Source organism: Teleopsis dalmanni, chromosome 2 (assembly GCF_002237135.1).
Source record: "Teleopsis dalmanni isolate 2A chromosome 2, ASM223713v2, whole genome shotgun sequence".
NCBI lineage: Eukaryota > Metazoa > Arthropoda > Insecta > Diptera > Diopsidae > Teleopsis > Teleopsis dalmanni.
Genome location: NC_051847.1, coordinates 65,689,849 through 65,712,707, shown reverse-complemented (window position 1 = coordinate 65,712,707; position 22,859 = coordinate 65,689,849). Strand labels below are relative to the sequence as shown.

The 22,859-nt window shown below is 26.6% G+C and overlaps 2 protein-coding genes across 2 annotated transcripts in view; both read right to left on the bottom strand.

The window, feature by feature from the left end:
• LOC119674737 (phenoloxidase 2-like) overlaps positions 1–18,787 on the bottom strand; it is a 42,080-nt gene extending 23,293 nt beyond the window's left edge. The window contains exon 1 of the mRNA XM_038085893.1: positions 18,672–18,787. Coding sequence (XP_037941821.1) covers positions 18,672–18,787 — 116 coding nt within the window. The remainder of the gene's footprint in view (positions 1–18,671) is intronic.
• A 2,876-nt stretch (positions 18,788–21,663) lies between these two features.
• The window catches only part of LOC119674736 (phenoloxidase subunit 1-like), a 4,827-nt gene continuing 3,631 nt past the window's right edge, over positions 21,664–22,859 (bottom strand). The window contains exons 2-4 of the mRNA XM_038085892.1: positions 22,452–22,855; positions 22,110–22,365; positions 21,664–21,970 (exon numbers count right to left, since the gene is read on the bottom strand). Coding sequence (XP_037941820.1) covers positions 21,775–21,970; positions 22,110–22,365; positions 22,452–22,855 — 856 coding nt within the window. The 3' untranslated portion in view covers positions 21,664–21,774. The remainder of the gene's footprint in view (positions 21,971–22,109; positions 22,366–22,451; positions 22,856–22,859) is intronic.

Sequence of the window (22,859 nt, the reverse complement as noted above, 5' to 3'; positions counted from 1 at the left end):
TTTTAAGAAACTCACACCATATTTAAAATAAAAAAATTTTTTTCAAAAAATTTAAAAAGTATGAAAAAGAAAACTAACGAGTAGTTTACTTTTGATGCCATCATATATTTTTACTAAGAGCTTTTTAAAACCCCCACTATAGGATAAATGTCGATAAAATCATGTGGATTCTTTCGATGAAATCGTTGGAGTAGGTTTGTGGAATTAAGAAACTTGCTAACTTCCTCGTTTACATATCTCTGAAACGGCTGATATTGATCTTTCGCTTGTGTTTTAATTTTCTCAATAAATGTTGAGATGTGAAGACATCGTGAATTGTTAAAAATCATTCGGAGAATTTTATTTTGAGACCGGTAAATTGTGTTGATATTATATTGGGTGGCACAACACCAAATTTTTGCAACGTCAGACCATATTGGTTTAAGAATTTGAATTATAATTTTATAATATGTAGAGTTTTGATTTTCACCTTTTAAGCCAATACATTTTTGTAAACTTCAGCAATAGTGAGTTATAAAACAAATAAAATATGTATTTCGTTCAGATATACAAGATCTCAGTGAACGGTCGACATAACAAACGAAACACCAGAAAAGCGTAGTGAACTTATTGAGTCAAGTTATATTTAAGCAATAATTTTAATTGAAAATAAAAAACAAATTTGAATGGTAAAGCATTTGTTTATAAAACAAAAAAACACATTAAATTGAATAATTTAAATCAAAATATATTGCAAATTTTGTTTTTATTTTTAATACGTACTCTTATCATATTAAATATTTATACATAAATACAGTATAAAATAATAACAATAATGTACAATGATAATAATTACAGTAATTAAACTTTAATAATAAGTATTGCTTATTATGAGAGGGAAATTTAACACGAAATGTACTTATATACTTTCGTATTTTCTGAAAATAATTATTACAAATACAATTGCTCTTTTTAGTCCATTAAAAAATAACTAGAATACTTTAAAACTTAAGTAGTTATAAACTATTTTGCACCACATATATACGTGAAATAAGTTCAGGTCTCTTTTTTGGAGCTCTTATTATTTTTATTATTTTTAAAGATTGTTTTAAATATTTATTTAATTTAACTATTTCGATTAATACACAAGTGCATTTTTTAAGCAATTTTTAATTGGTCTTAATGGTATGAAGTACAATTGTTTTTCCAATAAAATAGCAATTTTCATTCAATTAGTTCAATTATAAACATTTGATTATTTATTATCGAATGGCTTAATTAATTTGCAGATCATTAATTCCTGTACAATTAAATAATTTGCAAACATGCATACACAAATGTTACATATAAACCACAATAAATCAAAAATAATTAAATTAAATGAACTTAAATATATTTTAGTGCAATAAAACTTTTGAGTTCATTCCATTAAAGCAATTTTATTTAATTGTTTTGCTACTGATTTCATAGGTATTGAATCATAAGTATTGAATCAAAAGTATTGAATCAATAAGTTAATTGCATTCAAAAGTATACAGTTGCAGTGAAGAATGAACATCGAGTGAATGTTGCCAATGAAAATATATTATTGAATGGTAACGAATTTTTGAAGAAGAAGTCCATCGAAAATATACCTTTTACATTTTGTGAAATAAATTGGATATTTATCAATACTTTCACTTTAAGAAACCTTTTATATAAAGAGAACTATCATTTATAGTAATTAATATGTGCATGAGATTGCAAAATATTTTATTAAGAGTCAGAAATAAACGTACATAATATAAATTATTTACTTACTCATTGCTTTAAAGGTTTTCACCTTAGTATAAAATTAATATTTAGTAATATTAAGTAATAGAAATTAATGTTTTCTTTCTTTAACGTGTATACTAACTTTTTATATATCATTAATTAATATAAATACATCAAGAATTCAAAATCTTAATGATAATGTTCTCTACTGCAACAGTTACTGCACTTAAATGTGCAACGTGACGTATGAGTTTCCTTATTAAACAATTTTGTGTAATGAAAATAACAAATAAAAAAAAATTAAGAAAAATCTACAATTCATATACATTCATTAATTTATGTTTAATTGCAACAAACATTTTTGTATAAAATTTATATATACTCTGATTACTCAATAAATTTTCCATTGCTTTATTTTGCAATTTATTGACTTTGTTTCTGTAAATTAAAAAATAAACAAGCTACCAAATATCGAATTTATTTACTTGTAACGTTCAGGGTGAAAGCTTGAATTAATGCATTTATTGAAAGTAAAAATGGCAATATTTTCATTTCGTTTCAATATTTATTATTTTTGCTTCATTCTTAATACAATTAAATTTCCCCGTTGCATATAGAAGGTTGCAGATCTTTTAGATTGTTATGAAAAAGAGAAATTGTTGAATTTCCAATATTTATTTTACAATGTATGAAATGTCTGTTTCAGTTGTAAATAATTTGGTTATTTATGAAATAAATTATTAAAATTACTTTTATGTCATTGTAAATTATTTCAGCAGTCTCTGAATTATCAGTCACAGCGGTTTAATGTTGTTTGTTATATACTATATATACTATACATATTCCATAATAAAATTTTCTTAGTAATATGTTCAGACAACATTTTTTTTGTTATAATAGTATTTTTAATTAATTAATGTATATAATTTCTTTTTTTTTAGGTAAGTGTATAAATCAAATTTATAATAAATATTTCCAGACTTTTGTGGTAAGTTTTTTGATTATAATATCAATGAGTATATAAATAATTTACTGTTAAATTTTTTTTTGCTGTCAAAAAAAAGCTATTTTAAGCTAGAAGGGTTCGAATAAAAATGAAAAGATAACAACAAACATTTTTGTTAATTTATTGAAATTTGGATAACCATACAATATTGCTTCGAGTATTGCCAAATGCTCATTATAAGTGGTTTTAGGATATATTTGAATTTTTTTTAATTAATTTATAGTCCATATATCATTTGTTTAGACTGCAAGTGCCAGACTTAGAACTGGTGCCTGTCAAATTAGAAGCGATAATTACACAAGTAGCCAAGGCTGAACAAACTTTCAATGCTCGAGTTCCAAGATTTTTGTTTTTTTATTTATAGGTGACACTAACCAAAGCACTTGCTATGCTTTAAATTAGAACGAGCTTATTTCAAATCTTTTTTTTTTTGCAGAGACATTTGTTAGCAAATTGTCACTTACTATATGTAAGCACCAATTTTACAAAGAACCTATGCAAATGTTACTCTAGAAGTTTGCAAATAGCGATTAGGAAAAGCTGAACACTATAATGGTTCATATTTTTTATAATTCTCATTTTTTAATGTTATTTTTTTTGTCTATTTAAATGAAAAGACAACAAAAATAAATTCAATTAATTAACTTAAAATTTTGTTGTTGCCCTTTCATTTCTATTTGAACGCTTCTAACTTTTATATAAATATTTTACGTTGAACTTAAGTGTGATATTGCCCCCTAAATATTATATGAAATAGTTAAAAAATAAATAAAAATAGATAAGAACAGAAATAAAAAATAATAAAATTTAATTGAATAGGTGCTCTTTTTTAAGTCTAATTGACATACATTGCAATTAGTAATCCCGTATCCAAAAACATATAATTACTTTATGTTAATTATTATTAAAGTATATTTAAGTGTATATAATCAGTAATAGAAAATTTGTAAATGCAAGATATAATTAACAATATTAAAATTTTTAAATCAGTAATAGAAAATTTGTAAGTGCAAGATATAATTAACAATATTAAAATTTTTGAAGTTGTGTCCAACTTTTCTAAGTTAATTAATTAAATAATTTTAGTATCAAAAAAAACTAACCCATATAACCATATGAATTAGAATTGTATAATTAACTTGACATTTATAGCATTAGTTTTATTAATAAAGATCCACAAATATAGCTCATGGTATAATAAGTATTATACCATGACTATAACTTCTTTGAAGTTTTATTAAAATATTTTTGCTTGATTGAACTTTAAAAAAAAAATTATAATTTTATAATAAATTTAAATTTTTTTATAAAAAATTTTAATTTAGATAAAATTCCTATGATATTATCATATTCGAGTTACTTTGCTATTTAGTTTTATTAGACTTTCTATATACTTTTACTATTCGCTATTGTTCACAGCCTTGGAACCAACTTGAAGTATTTGCTACTTATAGCGCATTATGCAAATACAAGTAGCACTGGGTATCTGTGGTTACAAAGGAGAAAAGTTTTTACGAACTTTCCTTGTTCAGTGTCCTGTTTGAAATTTTATCGCAATATAAAACCGTGTTCAAGGAATGCTCAAAGCATAATTGGGAACAATTAACAATTTGCTGTAAATTTAGCTTTGATTTTCTGCAAAGTGGTAATTCAGATTCTTTAACAAAAAAAAAAATTAGTAGTTTTATTAGCTTAATTCTTATTTCTTTTAAGGGCAGTGAATAATGATTTTAAATTTATTTTAAATTTGTTTTAGTAGAAAATTTTAAAAGTTTGATATGTAAATGTGTTATATTATTATGTTGACGTTATTTGAGCTAGTATACTTGAGCTCTTTTATTCTTTCTTAACTCGAGTTATTTTCAAAACCCCTCTTTACGCCTTGTCCGTGAAAGCACCTTGACATACAGTATTATTCATATCACACAAAAAAACTGTATAATTTGTTATATATACAATAAATAAAACAATTATTCAGAAACTTGTTGACAAAATTTATACTTCTTTACTATAAACTGATAAAAATCAATATCACGTGCATTATCCTTTCTTAATTAATTCTAAGTTTGAAATAAAATTAAAATTGCAATAATATTACTTTTCAAATCAAATTTATATTATTCGCAACATAATGAAATATGTAATATTTCATATGTAAATACGTAATGAGTAAATACAATTATAAGTACAAATAAAATATAAACAAGATTTATAATAAATTTGAAATTTAACCAAAATTTATTTTACTTAAAAGTGGACAACACTTACATATATTTTTACATATATTTATTTTGATTTTAATTTTAATATAATTTATTTATAATATTTTACAATTTATTTATTATTCATTTATAATTTTTTAATTTTTATAAAAAAAAATTTACTGACGTGATTAAATATGTGCTATCTCCTTTTCTACCTATCTGCCTTCTTTTTCTTTTTTTTTATTGTATAACAAATTTGATCAACTTAATCTCTAAATTTTATCATCATCAATAATATGTGCAGAATATTAAGTCAAATATTTTTTTACGATATTTTTTTTTTCAAAAATTATAAAATGCTAACATTTAACAGCACCAAGAATCCAAACCTCAGATCTGAAGATTAGAACGGCTCTGATAACAGGTTTCTATATAACAGCTTTCTTTGAATTACCTTTATATGGGAAAAAATAATTACTATAGTTGTTCAGTAGTGTATTTATTTATTTTCTATTCTTATTTGATATTTTATTCATATAGAGTATATATGGTACTTTTAAGTGTGAAAGAAAAACCCCTGGGTATTTGAAATCAGAACCTTCAAGAGTAAAACTGAAACAAAAAAATTGATAACTTCGACTCGTGATCGCGCTCATCGAACATTTCATCTTCTATGTATTAAAGTTAACTTTTAACAATACATAGAAATCGGTTATTACTTAAACTTCAGTAATAAATTTTTCTATATATATATAATTATACCCTTATGAGTGGAGCTTGGGTAATATTTTAGATTTTATTGCCAAAGAAAATACACAGATTTTTATGATTAATTCAAAATAGATAGTCTTACAGAAATTATCATGGATATACCCTCCATAGATATATACTTATTATAGTTTTATTATGGCCTATAGGAGGCACAGTTCAACTCCTACTGAAGCCACTGAGAGCGGATATTCAGGGAAACGTTTCTGATGGCACTTACTTTGCAAAATATAAGCGCAAATCTTTTCATGATCAATGTAAATTGTCATACAGACTGCACTTGATAGCTCTAGATATCTGACAATACCCTCTACGAAACGTACAATAACTTCTTTCTCCAGCTAACAAAATCATTACGCAAAATCAGCCGTCAATGAAAAACGTAAGGCACAAACCAGATAACAATTTGTTATGGGTAATTAAGTAAGTAGGTAAGGTGTGATTGGATTATTGAAAGGATGTTTTAATATAATAGTTATTATAAGAATCATACATAATAATGGGATTGCATGATTCTCAGCTAAGATTAACTAATTGTGATTTCAGAGTCTGCTAGTTTCTGCAACAACACACACAGAAACTTTTAGTTTTTCATAGAAAATATATATAATATCAGCAATGAATCTTAACCAAAAAAAATGTTTAAATCTCCACTAATAAAAATTTTTTTAACATAATTATATATGTATATATTACGAGTAAGGGCATTGAAATTTTTGAAATTCAAAGCAAACAGTGTACTCTAAGCTTTCAATATTCCTTTCGCAAAATTGACAGATATCACTGCTTGTAAACACAATTTGTTTAAGTGGTATCTAATATAATCGTATGTATTACGATGAACTGTAACATAACCAGTTAGAATCTTGAAACCAAATCTATTAAGCGAAGTATTTTATTTGATATACCATTAGCTGGAATGAGAAGCTGTTTTGCTTGTCTTTGGCACACTACTACCAAATCAGTGGTTCGCAAATTTTATTTTTTAATTTTAAACTTAATAAATTTAGTATTAAACTATTAAATTAAATAAACATTGTAAAATTTATTTAAAAAATAGAAATATAAGCATAAAAAATTACAGTCTATAGTTTTACATGACTTTTAATTAATACTTTCATTAAAACGGACTTGTGGTTTGAACTTTATCATTCACTTCACATTATACTCGTATATGGTTACCATGATTAACCTGTTATAATTTGGTACTAATATCTTGTTAATATTAATATTATAAATATCTCGCTTGAATTTTTTAAACATTTTAAATAACATCAAAAAAGGATATTAATAAATAATTTTTCATGATTACAAATTTGATTAGAATTTTGGTATTAATTATAATAATAATAAACCGCTACCCGCAGTGACTCGCTCAATAAATATTGAAATTGTAATTAATCATTTTAAACCAGAATTCACGCTGTGAATGTCAATCATAATTTTGCCTAAACCATGGAGGCCTTTGTTAAAATGTACCCGTACTGAATAATCTAAAAAAAAGATAAGAAATTTATGAATTTAAGGTATAGACCCCTCCTAATATCGAAGTATGGAAAAAAATTTTGTGTGGCCAATAATTAAGTGACACAACGTAATATCGAGCAGTGAGAAAATATTTCCATAATAGAGAAAGTAGAAACTTTTGCTGTAATTGATGCGTGATAGAGTAGCCTTAGGATCTGCGTGAAAGCATTTCGTATTCACTAAAATTTCCTCTTTTTATACATTTACATGTATATCTAAACTTTTTGCATATATTAACCAAATTTAGCTACCAAAATGCAAGTCACGATATCGACAATTTTCTATTTTTTTGCTTTGCGTAGACAAAATTAAAGTACAATTTTTTCAATTTTTCCGATTTCTACAGGTAATTCGGTAACTGTATTTCGGTAAAAATACAGTTGCGTCAAATTGTTTTTAAATGCCTTTGGCGAAATTGGCTTTTGCATCAAAGCAATTTGGGCATTTACCTTGTTATTGCTGTTGGCAGACACGCTTCCACCGATATAAATATACACACGCCTTTATGTGGCCATGTTTATACTCGTCTGTCTACTCCAGAAGAACGACCCGCTGTGCTTGGTAAAGTGGTAAAGCTGTTCGGTATGGCCTGGATGAGTATTCCTGCACAGCACGATTGAGGCATAAATTTTCAACACCTTTTGGAATTTATTGCAAATTTAAGAGAAAAACTGCTCATAACACCTGTTTCTATTGGTATCGGTATTGGCTTTGCACTTGATAAATGTTTTTAATTCCACAAATTGAATTCTTTTGTTTTGTTCTACATATTTCAGTAAAATAAAGCGACGAGAATAAATTTCGCTGAATAAAAAAAAAATTACAAAAATAAATTCTTAAAATAAAAAATATCTTTAAAAATTCCCTTTTGTTAAATATGGCAGCATTATTAATAAAAATTTGTGAATGATACCACATGTCACCTTTCCAACGAATATATTTCAAATTTTACTGAAAAATGTTTTTTTTTAAAAAGTTATTCCATTCAAAAAGTTTTAAAATACATTTTGTAGCATTCAAAAAATTGTATATTGTTTCATTTGAACTTTTAATTAATAATATTTTTGACATGTTATAAATTACATATGATTTACGAAATTAGTTTAAACAGGAAATAAAGACATCTTTGATTATGCAGAAGCTTTAGTATAATTCGAATACACAGTCTGTCCCATATGATAGATCACGGCTGCCCAGACCTGATACAATAGCGAACCAATAAAATTCATTGTGCATAGTTTTTTCTTGGAGAACATTAAAAATACTGTGTGGTCCATGGGCTGTCCTTTGGACGGCGTTTATTATTATGATAAATATTTCTGTATTTCGTTTTTTAAATTATCGAATTCCTAGTCAACAAATTTTTATAAACAATTTTTATGCTCAGCGCTACGATTTAATTTTAATGTTATTTAAAGATTTGTGGCTGACCATGAATAATGTGTCTAAATAATTTCCTTTCATCGTCAATTAAAGTTCAGGCCATAACAAGAATCGGGTATGAGTTCAACATAAATTTTTTTTTTTGATCACGAACTCAGGCGCCATGTTGGCTTCTTGTGATGATGATTTATCATGCAACAAAAAACCACCTGTCAGGTTTTTGACATATCAGTCAAAATCATAGAATTGTGCGCAACAATAGTTGCAGAACACTCAGATAATAGTCAGTATTTCTTTTGCGGGCTTCTGAAATGAATTCACTACGGATATTTCTCTTTAAATCAAAAACAACGTTCATCACTGACTAGATTTGGTCTTAGGGTACTTTTGGTGATATTAGCGCCACACACTGATAATTTGTTTTCAGCTGGTATTAGAGCTTCATCAATTTAAACGCCAGACGTACTTCTCGGATTTGTTGAGGAAAAATTTTAACAAATTTTTACTATGCTGAACTCTCTAATATTTTTGGTCATATAACAGAGTGAATGGTATGAATCGCATATAGATCTGCCATGTAACATATCTATGTGTCAAATCATCCTTCAAAGCTTGATGCGCTTGTTTTCCAGTATCCAAGTTTTGTTTTTAATGAGTCTTGCAGATACTCTGTTATCGATTTAAAAATTTTCTTGTTTCTTGATAAACTTGATGAGTGGTTTTTCATATTAGTTTTTGGTCATAGTTTTTAAAGTTCTATACTAAAAACATATTTGCAGCACATGCATTCGTATAATATAATTTATATAATACGAATGCATATATATATAATTTATATTAACTCTTTATTTTATATGATTTTTGATCAATGTAAACGAAATAAAATTGCAGAAAAGATTAGTCACAATGAAATCGAAAGTTACCTCCTTAAATTTTGACAGTAAGTAGGTAAAGTGTAAACCATTCATGTATTGTGATTTATTTACAGATGAAATCAGTTTTATAAGATCTGAGACTGATTCGATGAAACCGATTCAATAATGATGAGACAAAATAGACTTGAGATTTTATCTATTTTTTTTTTTAATTTTTTTGTCCGGTTTATTTGTTTAGAGACTATTTCTGTCTGTCTATGTATTACTATCTGTCTTGAGAGATAGTAATACAGATATATATATAGAGAGATATATAATCTGTTTATATGTTCTCCGAACTTTTCTTAACTATTGTTATAAATTTGTAACACTAATAAACTTACCATAATCTTGCCAATATATACATATCTTCGAGGAGTATAGTAGTAGCTGACTTTGTTAACTTTGAATGTGAAAGGAAGATAATATATTTAAAAAAGAAAGTTTTTTTAGTAACAATTTAATTTGCCTTCATTCTACATAACTCTATATATAATTTATAAAAAAATTTTTATGTATTCTCTAATTTAACTATATAAGCAGTTACTTTACTGCTCATATAGTTGGAATCAGTTTAATGAATAAATAAATATATAAATAAATTCTGTTTCAGGATTACAGAGTTGTTGGTTCCCAGTTGAGAGAAACTCTGCAACCATAATACTACCTGACTAAAGAAAAGATATTCATTTTTTAAGGGGATGAGCTATATCTTCTCTCCAAGTATATATATATATATTATACAAGTACAGAGCGATCCAAAAGATATCATTGCAACCCAATTTGTTGTAAAATTGTAGCATAATGTATTAGAGATAACCAACTTCAATCTCATATACTGTAGCCAACATTACTAATATAAAAGGTATAATATATGGAATTGAACACTTTACTACTAACAGGAACTAATTTGCTTTGCAGTTTATTTAAGCTGTACGTGATAAGTCATATTAGCTGCACTTTCTCAATATTTAAAAGATCGAAATGAAATATTTTGTGTTATCATGCACGCTTATAAAAGGGCAATTATAAAAATCTTTTATATAAACTAGTAAAAGATGGCTGTATTTAAAAGAAAATCGAGAAATATTTTCAAAATGCTCTTACTGTAATGATTTCTTACTGTATACAATACACAATATACTTTGTTTGCAACTACTTAAGAGTTTTTATGTGTTTTCGTTCAAAGGACAGAGTTGAACTTAAAACTCTGTTGAGTTATGAGTTAAAGTTTTTATTTGCACAAATATCTTTTTATTTATGAAAAGTATTACGCTTTTCGCTTATGTTTTTACATTTATCCAACTATCAACTTACAAAATACTTGCAGAACAAACTGCAAGTAAGAAACAAACTGGAATTTTTCATTTCCAGTTTTCTACTTAGTATTGTATAGAATTTACTCACAAATGGTATATTAAGTTTTTCAAAATGTTTGTAATACAAACTATATATAGGTGATGGATTAGTTAAACAAAATGATACTGTTTTTTATACTCATCTACTTATTTATTAGTTTATACATTGTTGAACATCTCAGTTTTTTTGAATAGGAGATTCAAAATTTCTGAAGGTCTTTAGTTATTATTCCATCTCTTGAAACATGAAGAAGGTGTCACCTTCTTAAAGTTTAAAACATCACCGATTAGAAAAAAATGCATTATTTTTCGTAGTATGTTCTAGACATTTCCATTTATATGTAATTATACTGTTGATGTTATTTGTATAAACTGTGAACTGTATCGTTCAGTCTTTACTCAAAAATATTGCCTAGCTAAAAATACAATTCAGTTAACATGGTAGAGGATCAATGGGAGAAACAAAATCGTTTACAACATTTGCAGATGGATACTTTTGAAGTAAGAAAATAATGAATAAATGAAAGAAAATAATGATTAAAAGCTAATCTGGTTTCAGTAGGTATCAATTTAGAGAAATCAGGCTAAGTCGTTAGGAATAGATGAGTTTCTAATGTCTTCTAACAGGGTACGTTTACATGTGACTATTCCCTAGAATAGAAATAAGCAGAGTAATGTCTTCAAACGGATCGGAGCACCGCGATTATTGTTGATATTTTGTGCTGGACGATACTCTAACAATTAAGGCAAAAATAATTATTCTTATAAAGAATCTTCTGTTTTTTTTTCTCAGCCAATTACTTGTTGATCATAAATGTGAAGTAGGAAGGACGGATTTAGAAAACACCTTAAGTAGATGATTTAAACTGGTACATAAAGTATGTGATATTTCTATATAAAATATGCTTATCACATATTACTTAATTGATCTAATCATTTTGTTAGCAAAATTTTAGCTCATGTGGTAAAGAGCGTAAGACGACCAACATATGATATGGTTGAACGAACATTATACGTCAAGTAAGAATATTTGGACCTGAGATTTAGTTACAATCTGATTAAATCAACCAAATAATTTTTCTGAGTGCATAATGAATTCAAATTTGGAGAAGAGAATTTTGATATGCGTGCACTTTGCTGCATTTTACAAAACTGTATAGCCTATATTTTAGGAGTACAGGCCACAATATGTGATCTTAGTAGTACGCATGATTCAATACCACTTTGCCACAAATGTTGGTTTTCAAATCGCAGTTCACCACCAAATGCAGTTTATAGTTTTCGATTTCAAGGTTATGTATTGTGGAAATCTAGGATTATTCAATTGACTTGAACGAAGTGACAGATACATCTTTAGTCAGAAGACAACAGTACTTCTCGCTATCGAAATCAAATTATTTAACATTTTTATAGTAGTCATCACTTTTAATTTCTTATTTGAAATTCTCTTGAATATATTATTGCTTAAACGCTTCAGTTAATGGTTATGATATAAATCTGTGTGCAACATAAGTCATATATTTTATCTGTGTGTAGGGTTCTAAGCTATGATAAAGTCAATGTAAAACTATTTTTTGTTTACTTAAAATTGCTATTTGCTTAAGTTTTTACGCAATTCACTAAAATTTCGATACACTTCCAAACTTAAATGCTGAGTAACCTTTTAAATGATATTTGTTATTTTTATTTCCTTAAAGTTCAGATGAAAACAAAATTCCAAAAGTTTTCCTGTGCCAAAAAAAAAAACATTATTATATGTATTTCTTTTTTTCAGAAATACATTTTGCTCCCTTCACAGCAATTTCCTCGATATTCATACGTTCTAGAGCACTATATGTTGCATTTTTTGTTGCATTTTTTGTTGCATATTTGAATTTATTTAAATACTTTTCAAATAAATAATAGTAGCTATGTAGTAGATAGATAAATATATGTATGTTAATGAGTACATATGAATTTAACTATATATTTATATATATGTATTTAAATATATACAATAATGTGAAATATTGTAGTTAAAGTAAAATCGCTAGCTTGATTAGATATTTTTGGTAATTACTATATTCTAGTTTTTTACTTTACTTCAAATAGAAATGCTCGCTGCTCGCTACAAATATTTTTCTTCTTTACCACAATTACTTTAATTAATTGTTAAGTTACATTCATTCCGCAACAAATTTTTTCTTATATTTTAACAAAGTTAAAAGTAAATTACTTAAAAGTTTTTTATTTTGTGGAAGAATTTCCACAATTTTTCGATGCATGTCCGAGAAGTACTTCGCATTTCACTTACCGCACAATTGATGATCCAAGTACGTGAAAAACATTTACTGATGCTTGGTTGACTACTTAAAGTTTCATATAAGAGCCTTTAGCTTTTTCGAAATTATTTAATAAAAACTTTGTGGTTGTAAATAATGAATATACATATACATATATATACGTGTTGACTATGAATGTGACTCTGAAATGTTACTGAAACTGAAATTTCAGTGAGTAGGTAGAGCATTAGTTTAAAGATAAAGGTTCCATATTGTAATTTTGAAATAATTTTTTCATTATAAATTTGCTTTGTAGATTTTCTTTTACTTCTGGTTTACTTAGTTTACTGCTATATTTTAACTACTGCTATACTTTCACTATGTATATCAAAGGACATTTGCATAGGCTAATTTTGTTTACCAATACTAACAAGTAAAAAAAAGGGAATAGGTTATGCTTGCGCTCCTTTGAGAATTTAAGATAATCAACAAAGTTTAGGGTGCCATTTTAATTTAAAAAATTTTAGATGTAAATATTTTCACACTTTTTGTTTTAAAGTATACATTAATTTTATACCTTAATATAAAAATGAAAAGTTTAAATTATTTCTATTCGACCATAAATTAAGTATGCAAAACCTTTTATTTATTATAATAAGTTATTAGATAGACTACATGATCATATAAATAAACTTGAAACAAAAACTTAAACAACAATAACTATGATTAATTTCACATCTTAATAAACTTAATATTTACAAATTTTCTTCATATGTGCGCATACACGCATTCATAAATTACAATAGCCGTTATTTTTTATTTCAGAGTTGTAAAAAAAAAGCATTAAGTCTGGTTGAAACCAATTGGCATCACTTTTAAAATATGTTAAATGCTTAATATGCTTATTATGGCATATGTTTTTTGTTGTGTTGTATATAATATGAAATATAAAAATTGTAAACACTAAAAATTAATTAATAAAAATTAAAGAAAACAAAATGGATATCAGAAAGGCAATAGTTAGCATTTTTATCTTATATTAGTTTAGTTGAAAATTGTGATGGATTCAAGTTTCATAATTATTCAGTTGAGTTCATAAAACTTTAAAATTAATTTTAATTTAGTTGAAACTCGAATTATTTTGAAAATATTAGAATTTATTTTATTATATACGATGCAATTCCTTTTCATTTCTTTAATATTATAATTTTCATTATATTATTAAACAATATGTAGTGTATCGCTATATACCATAACACTATATATCATACAGAATCTAAATATATAAATATAGAAGTTGACCTCAGTAAATCTATGATTATGGTCTTTTGTAGGCCTGTCACAAACACTGATAAATTGTTATCTAATAGAAAATCCTATCTGAGATAAGTTTGTCATCTGACCATTAAAAAAAATATGAGTGGAGAAACAAAGCAGAAAAATCCTGAATTAATATAACTTAGGACAACTCTTTAATACAAAATAATAATAATACTATACACCTCAATTCTAGTAGTCTATTGTGGTGTTAATAAATGAAAGCACCTTTCACAGTTGTATATCATTCCACATGTAATAATTAGCAAAAAGTCTGTCCTCCAGTTGAGTAAGTTTTCGCTGCTTGGTTATGAGATAATAGATAATAGTATATAACGCTATGAGCTGAATGAAAACCATTTCAATCTTTATAAAGGGCAATACAATTATTTTACGCTTAAGTTTGAGGCTACAAATGTTTCAAAGAATTGAATAAATTGTAACATTATTTTATAAAAAAAATTTAGGAATGCTTATAACAACTTTAACGTAAGTTATTGCTCCAAATACCGTAATAAAGGTGACCATTTTTATACATTAGAAATTGATTTGAAATACATTTACTAGACATTGTTTGTAAAAATGTATGGCTATTGAATGAAAAGTCGATGTGATCTCATAAAACTGAATGGTAACAATTTTGGACAACATAGATTTATGCAGTTTGTTTTTAAATCAGAAACATATTAAAATTTTAATCTGACTTCGTATTTCTGGAATGTGTTGCCCTTGCTTATTGTGATTTAAGACTTTAGTTTAACTTTTTTAATAAAAATTTAATAGCTATCTAGCTATTATTTTTCGACTGTTTCAGACACATTAAAATTATTGTCATATAAAAGATTATAGTAAAATTTATTAATGTCACCAATAAAATTCTTAACTAATTTTTTATTGTGTCCAAAAACTTCAAAACCACACTTAATAAACAGTTTATAAATTTTCTCATAACAATCTAACAATTTCTTTAAATTCCCAGCATTTTTTTTTCTGATTTTATCTACAAATAGTTTCTTATTTCTATATACTTTTGCAATATCAAATAAAATTTTTTATAATTAAATTTGTGTTTGGCAAAAGTTTTCTAATTACAATTATATTATCTGCTAGGGTTTGGTTGAGGTATCCTTGTGGTAGGTTTTTGGTTTTAATAACAACAGCAAATGGAATTGAGTAAAAGAGAGAAACATTGTAAAGATTATTAATGACAAAAAAAGGTTACTTGTGAATTTTCAAATAAAAGGAAATATTCAACATCTCAAGAAAAAAGGATAATAATAAAAAAGTCGAGTTAATCGAGTTATTTCATTAGAGCTGGAATTAAAAATACCTGCAGTTTACAAGGTAACGAGCACATTTAATCAAGAAATTTCCTTTTATTATACTCTTTAAAAATGTCCTTAGCGTAATTTAATTTATTTCATTTTAGTTTAATTATTTTAAAAGGATGTTATTTAACTTTAGTTCTACGAAATTTTATTGTGCTTCAGGTTAACTAAAGATAAAAAATTCTGATAATACTAGCATTTTTTTAGTTAAATTCATTTTATTTATTTTTTTCATTCATTTTTTCATCATAAGTAAGCAGAGTAATATAAAGATAATGTTGTTTTAATTTTTATGATATGTAGTATATATATTTCTATAAATGTCCTCTTATATCTGATGATATATGCTTAATTTTTTTAGTTATATATCTTCTGCTCCGGATTTTGTCGTTTGTTAACTACTCCTTAAGTAATAGACCTTTTTCAAAAAATTCTTTTTGTTATGTTGGTACACCCTTTCTTGACATATGGTACAAATTTGAGCACCATCTGTCAATTAGTTTGTTTACAGCAGCTGTTAATGTGAAACCACCTCAAGTGTATTCAGCGATTTTTACTATGGAAAATTCTTGTTATACGCGATTTTTTGACCAAACACGGCACCACTCTCATCGCTCAGGCACCATATAAGCCAGATCTGGATCCGTGTGACTTTTTTCTGTTCCCGAAATTCAAATTGCCCCATCGTGGTAAGCGTTTTGAGTCGATTGAATCGGTAAAAGAGAATTCGTCGAAGAAACTAAAAGCCATACCTACAGGGGCCTACGAAAAGTGTATGGAAGATTGGGTTCAGTGTTGGCATATGTGTATCGCTTCAGAAGAAGCATATTTTGAAGGAAATAAAATAAATTTGGAATAAAATTTAAATTTGTGTGTTTTATTTACAAAATCCGAGTACTTTTTGAGCAGAAGGTATATATAGAAAACGAAAATTAATTAAATCATTTTATTGAAAAATATAAGCTTCTGTGGATCTTTTGCTTGTTTTAGACATAGCTTAAAGATACTTTACATGGGTAGATCTGTTATAAATCAATTAGTTATTTTAATACTACTTTTAATCAAAATACTTCTAAGATAATATTATCTTGAACAAAATAATTTTTAAGTAAAATAGAATGATCACTATATTAGAAATAATTAGAATTAAAAAAAAAATAATATTTCTGTTAATACATTTATTAAAACTTAATTTAATTGAAACTCAATGCGTATGTGAAAATTGAATGATATATTATTTATCATAATTCTAAAAGTTATATTATTCCGAAAATCCCTATTTTTAAATAGAACTTAATAAATTTTTGGGGACATATTTTTTAATATTTTTTTTAACGGAAATTTTGTTCTTATATGCTTTGTATTTATATGAGAAGTGCATATTAAATTACTTTTTTAAAAATAATTCTAAAAATAATGCCACCAGAGATATTTCAGTTTTAAATTTAATTTCGTAATAAATCTAAATTAAATTTTTTATTTATAAATTTTTTATATATGGTATATATATATATATTTATATTATATTATTTGTACAAAGTTCAACCAAATATATTTACCATACAGGAAATTTATACCTACAATTGACAGCGCCCGAGATATGGTCATTTTAACATTGGTTTAAAATATTCAAAACCCAATGAGTCTGAATCTTTTATATCCGAAATGCAAATACGTTATTTTAAAAAGAAATTCTTAAAAAAAAGTCATAAAAAAAGTTAGGACGATAAGGTAAAAATCCGTTCTGCTTCTTAAAGAATGAGCTATACATGGTAAATATAATTCAAATGAGTATGAGAATAATATAAGTTTTGTGCGACTTTAAAGCAAAAAATGCCGTGATACTTTACTTCTTCGTGACTATGAAAAATAACAACCGTCAGGGCAGATCTTTTTATGTTCAAGTTAACTATGGTAATATCATGGATAGTGAGTTCATAAATCGCATAGCTTAGTGTTTGTATTAAAGTCCGTAATTGTCGTCTAGATTGTCATTTAGGGTATATATATACTGTATATAAATATATAATATTAAGAATTTTTGCAACCTTATAGTTTAGAGTAAAGAGTCTATTTGAGACTGCCTTGAATAGGTTGGTTGAGTTAGTTGGTTAGTTTTTTGTACAGTAGTTCTTAAACAGTCATTCCTTCTAATATCTGAGTTTTTCTACAATGTGCTCTCTTCACAAGACTACAGAATGGTTTAGAGATCAAGGTTATTAGATTGGGTTATATATTTGGAAAGACCTTCAGTTATTTCCATTAATTTTTTTCTTTATCTTCGTATTCTTCATAGTTCGAAATCCATCACAAAGAGAGACGAAATACAGGTGGGTTGCAAAGGCAGGTTCCGTTTTACTATCACATTTCTATTAAGATGGAGTCTAAATCTTAATTTTAAGATAGAAAGAAACATTCTATATCCATTCCGAAGTCGAAAAGACGAAGTACTACTCTTAACTCTTTAATATATATACGTATTCGAATTATACACACATTTTATTGATAAATAACAAGCAATAACAGTCATGAGTTTGTAAATAAATTTAAAACTATTTTATGTGATTTGTTTTTATTTAATTACTTTGGTATTATTAATTTTCAGACAATTATTTTTAAATGACACATAATTGAATGCGATATAAATTTGTTATGTGGTTTTAAGTTTCTTGTTGGTGTTTAAAACTAAAACTCACACCGCCTGCGACATTAGAATTAAGTACTTAATATTTGTGGTGACAATAAAATATAGGCGGAAAGTATGTAAGTTTATTACATTATTTAACTTACATAAATGGAAACTCATACACAAATCCTTGCAAAACTGTTGAATTGAAGAAAATTGACCGAAACCATGGAACAATTACGTACTTTGCCAGCATTCCTCGACTTTTCGCAGACATAAGAGTATTGTGTTCCTCAATTTCGTAGTTGACAACGAGATTATAAGCCACACATGATACCAAACTCACATCATACGTTGACATATTTTGTGGGTTAGGCTTTTGTGGAAAACTGAAAAACTTTTGTAATGGCAAACAAAAACATCTTACAAAAATAAATAAACATGAGAATAATAAACAAAATTAAATATGAAAATAGAGCAAAAAATGTACAATAAATGTAAATATGTCACTGACAGTAGAAAGTGACAAAAGCTAATCCTATTAGGCATAGAAAAGTTGATTGCTCATGTGGATTCCATAATTCTATGTACAAAGTTTTGCTAAAGATAATTTGTTACACAAATACACTGGAAAAAAAAAACAATTTCAGGTAATGAATTACTTATTTACTATTCTTACTTTTTATTTGCTCTGCATATAGTAAGCATTGGGTTATAATCACAAGTCATGGTAGTTTTGTTGTGGCAAACAACACTGTAATTTGAAAGTTAGAATAGTTCGAATAGAAAAGAAAAGACAATAACAAAAATTTAGTTAATTTATTGGTATTTGACTGACCATACAACGCCGTTTCGAGTCTTGCCAAATAGTCATTACTAGTGGTCTTAGGATATATTCGAATTTTTTAATTGGTTAATAGTCCATATATAATTTGTTTGGACTCCAAGTGCCTGAATTAGTACTCGTGCCTTTCAAATTAGAAGCGTGGATTAATCGGATTTTTCTATAAGTAGCCAAGGCTGCAGAAAGTTTCAATACTCAAGTTCCAGGTTTCCTAACAATTTTTTTGTTACGTTTTTAAAGAATATACAATTATTTTGTATATTTTATTTTTTTAAGTTGAGATTTTTTTTATTTTTAGAAAAATCGCAATCAAAATGTTGTCCTTACAATTTTTTCAAATAAATATTTTAAATCAATTATAAATATTATCTATTATCGAAAAATTAAAAATTTCATAAAAAATATTGCTACATACACCAACATATTTATTTTACTATTATTAACTTAATAATAGTATCTGAGAAGAAAGTATACGAAATTTATTTAAATGTACTGAACTATTCATTTTATTCAGCCACAACAAAGTTGATATACGTATCACTGAACCAAAAAATCTATAGTACTATAGATTCTTTGACTGAACTATGCTACCATAGGATATTTGAATGTCTTGTTGAGTATTATATAATGTTTCAATATGAACAGTATTTGAATCTATACTAAATATCTAATACACAAATTATATATAAAGGACATTATTGCCTTTGTGTGAAAAATAGTTTAACGAAATTTATTAATTTTTTTTTTAAACAAAACGAAATAAAAAATGGTAAATAACACCAGTCTTCACCTTTGGAAGAATTTCACTTAAAATATCATTATTGACACGAGCACAACCACAACATTTTTTTAATTTTTCAGCTTAGCAAAATATTAAATTTATTTCAATAGAGTTATAATAGCTACAAGATAAAATTTGTTCACTCTTCCTTTAACTCGATTCATATTATCAGTACTTGATTATTTCGAAAGAATAAATCCACCGTATTAATATTATAATAAATACTAGGTTATACAAACTGATGGATTGATAAATACCCGGCCGCAGTAGTAAAAACTGATGCTTTTTTTACAAAATTATATATTACATTTCAATATAGTCCTCTTTCAGCTCGACACACCGAGTCCAACGATTTTTCAACGTTTTGATACTTTTTGAATAACACAACTTAACAAGTCCTCCAAAGTATAACTCAATTTTTCATTCTATTTCATCATTCTCTCTCGCTGGAGAATCTTTTCAAGTTTAAAAACAGGTAATAGTCACTGAGAACCAAATCTGGAGAATACGGTGGGTGAGGAAACAATTCGTACCGTTATTCATTTAATTTCCATTTTCCCTTTTCCAAATAATCTATGAAAATTATTACGCTTGAATCCTTAAATATGGAAGCCGAAACTATTCAAGACGATTGTTGAGTTCGTGGTCGTTTGGGCTCTATCCATTCTCGGGCTTGTTGTTTTCCCTCAGGTGTGATATAATAGATACATGTTTCATCAATTGTCACTATTCGATGCTCACAGTCACCTAAATTGTTTATAAACATTTTAAAACAATGCTTTGAATGACAAAGTCATTGTGGTTTTTAGTTAATTGTGACCAAACGTGGCACTCATCTTGCCGAAAACTTTCATTGTTTTTTTCAGTTGTGACCTCTTCAGGTCACAACTCTTTTAATGTGATAAAATAGTTGAGTTGGTACTATTCCAAGATTGTAAAATTTAAAAAAATAAATCTAATTCAATAGTTAGGTTTGTGCATTTAACCAAAATAATATATATATATATATGTTGAAAAGGAAGTTAAATATGTATAGTGATATAAAAAGTCGAATCAGTTAAGTACAATTGAAATTTGAAAAGGTTAAGGTTGAAATCGAGTATGTATAATATGGATACATAATGTCCATTATATGTTAGTTTATTTAACTGAACATCTTTTTAAACATCACCACTAACCAATTAGCAACAAACACACCTCCTCCATTAATTCTAAAGTACAATCCCAAAAACTATGGTAATATTATTCTACATTATAAAAAACATATATATTAACTATAATATGTTTATTTTAAATATGTTTGTTTTATAAATTATATATATATATATACATATATATGTGTGCCAAACCACATGTACGGCACATTGTAAAAAATCTATTTTTAAGCAATTAAATTTTTTGTAACAATTTTAATAAACACGAGTGTAAAACTTTTGTTGCATTTTACAAATATTTTAATTAAAAATTGGCGGCCTTTGGTGACTGACAACAATGGAAACAAATAATGACTATAAGTTGCTTTCATTTCCACCAAAAGTTAATTATAAAAACATCAAAAAGTGCATTTCTCTCATTAGTTTTTTATTTAGTAATTTAAGTGTACAGAAGCTTATTAAAATGAAATTAAATTGAATAAAAGGTTATATAAAAAATTGTTAGTATAATATATTCATTTTTGAAACGTCAAAGGCCAATTTCAGTATCATAATTATTTTTAGCATGTCTACATCTTCTCAACTACCCGGTCATTGTAAATAATATTGATATCAGTTTTTTTCATATTTGGGAATGATCCGACTAATGCAGTCAGATTATCACCAGGTAAGCGTCGATCGAAAGGATAGCCCATGGTACGTCTGTCTGGATACTTTTTGTCTTTTAAACCACAGAATGAATAAGCATCACCACATACATCAGGACTGTATAAATGATTAGAATATACAAATAATATTAAAAATTATTTAATAAGTATTAATATATTTTAAATAAACTCAAGTACAATGAAAACTTAAAAGTACAGTCACTTCAACCAAAAAATAACGACAAAATAATACTGACCTTGTATTAGTTTCTTCAACTTTATCACCTTCGTAGTCTGAAATCATGACGAATAAATCAAACATCATACCTTCAGCTCTACCCTTAGGCAATAACAAATGTTGTGGCCAACCACAACCACAAAAACGGAATTTTGCCAATTCATCTGCAGCTTTCGGTTGATATTGTTCACCTATACGCCGGAATGAGCGCTCAAATGGTATGGTTACCGATGATTGATCCGAACGACGGCGTATAGTATTTTCACCAGCTTGTACTACAAGAATTAGAACGCATATTTGTATATAAACGGAAACATGAAAAAACTTCCACGAAAATACCAATTCACCGAAAGTTACTTACAATCAACTGTGAATTTATCCATTTCAATAGCCAATAAACGTTGGTCTTCCAATTTCAAAGGTGTACCACGTTCATCTACTTTTGGGCAAATAAATATGCGGCATGTGCCCTTCTTTTTACTACCAGTAGCGTTGGTTACATTGAATGTGTAGTCGAACGGTGCGTGTTGCAGATGCACAAATGAAGCATAAAGATTACCATTTGGTCCAAAATCTAAACCAGCAGCTAAATCAACATCAGATTTTTGCCAATAAGTCAATAAAGTATTTGGACGTGAATTTTTGGATCTAATTTTAGCTTCAATATAATCAACAGTTATGCCATTAAAACCCAAATGCGACTCATTGTAGGGATCAAGTAGTTTTTTAAATTTAGCAAAAATATTATCAATAAACGTATGCCATCTAT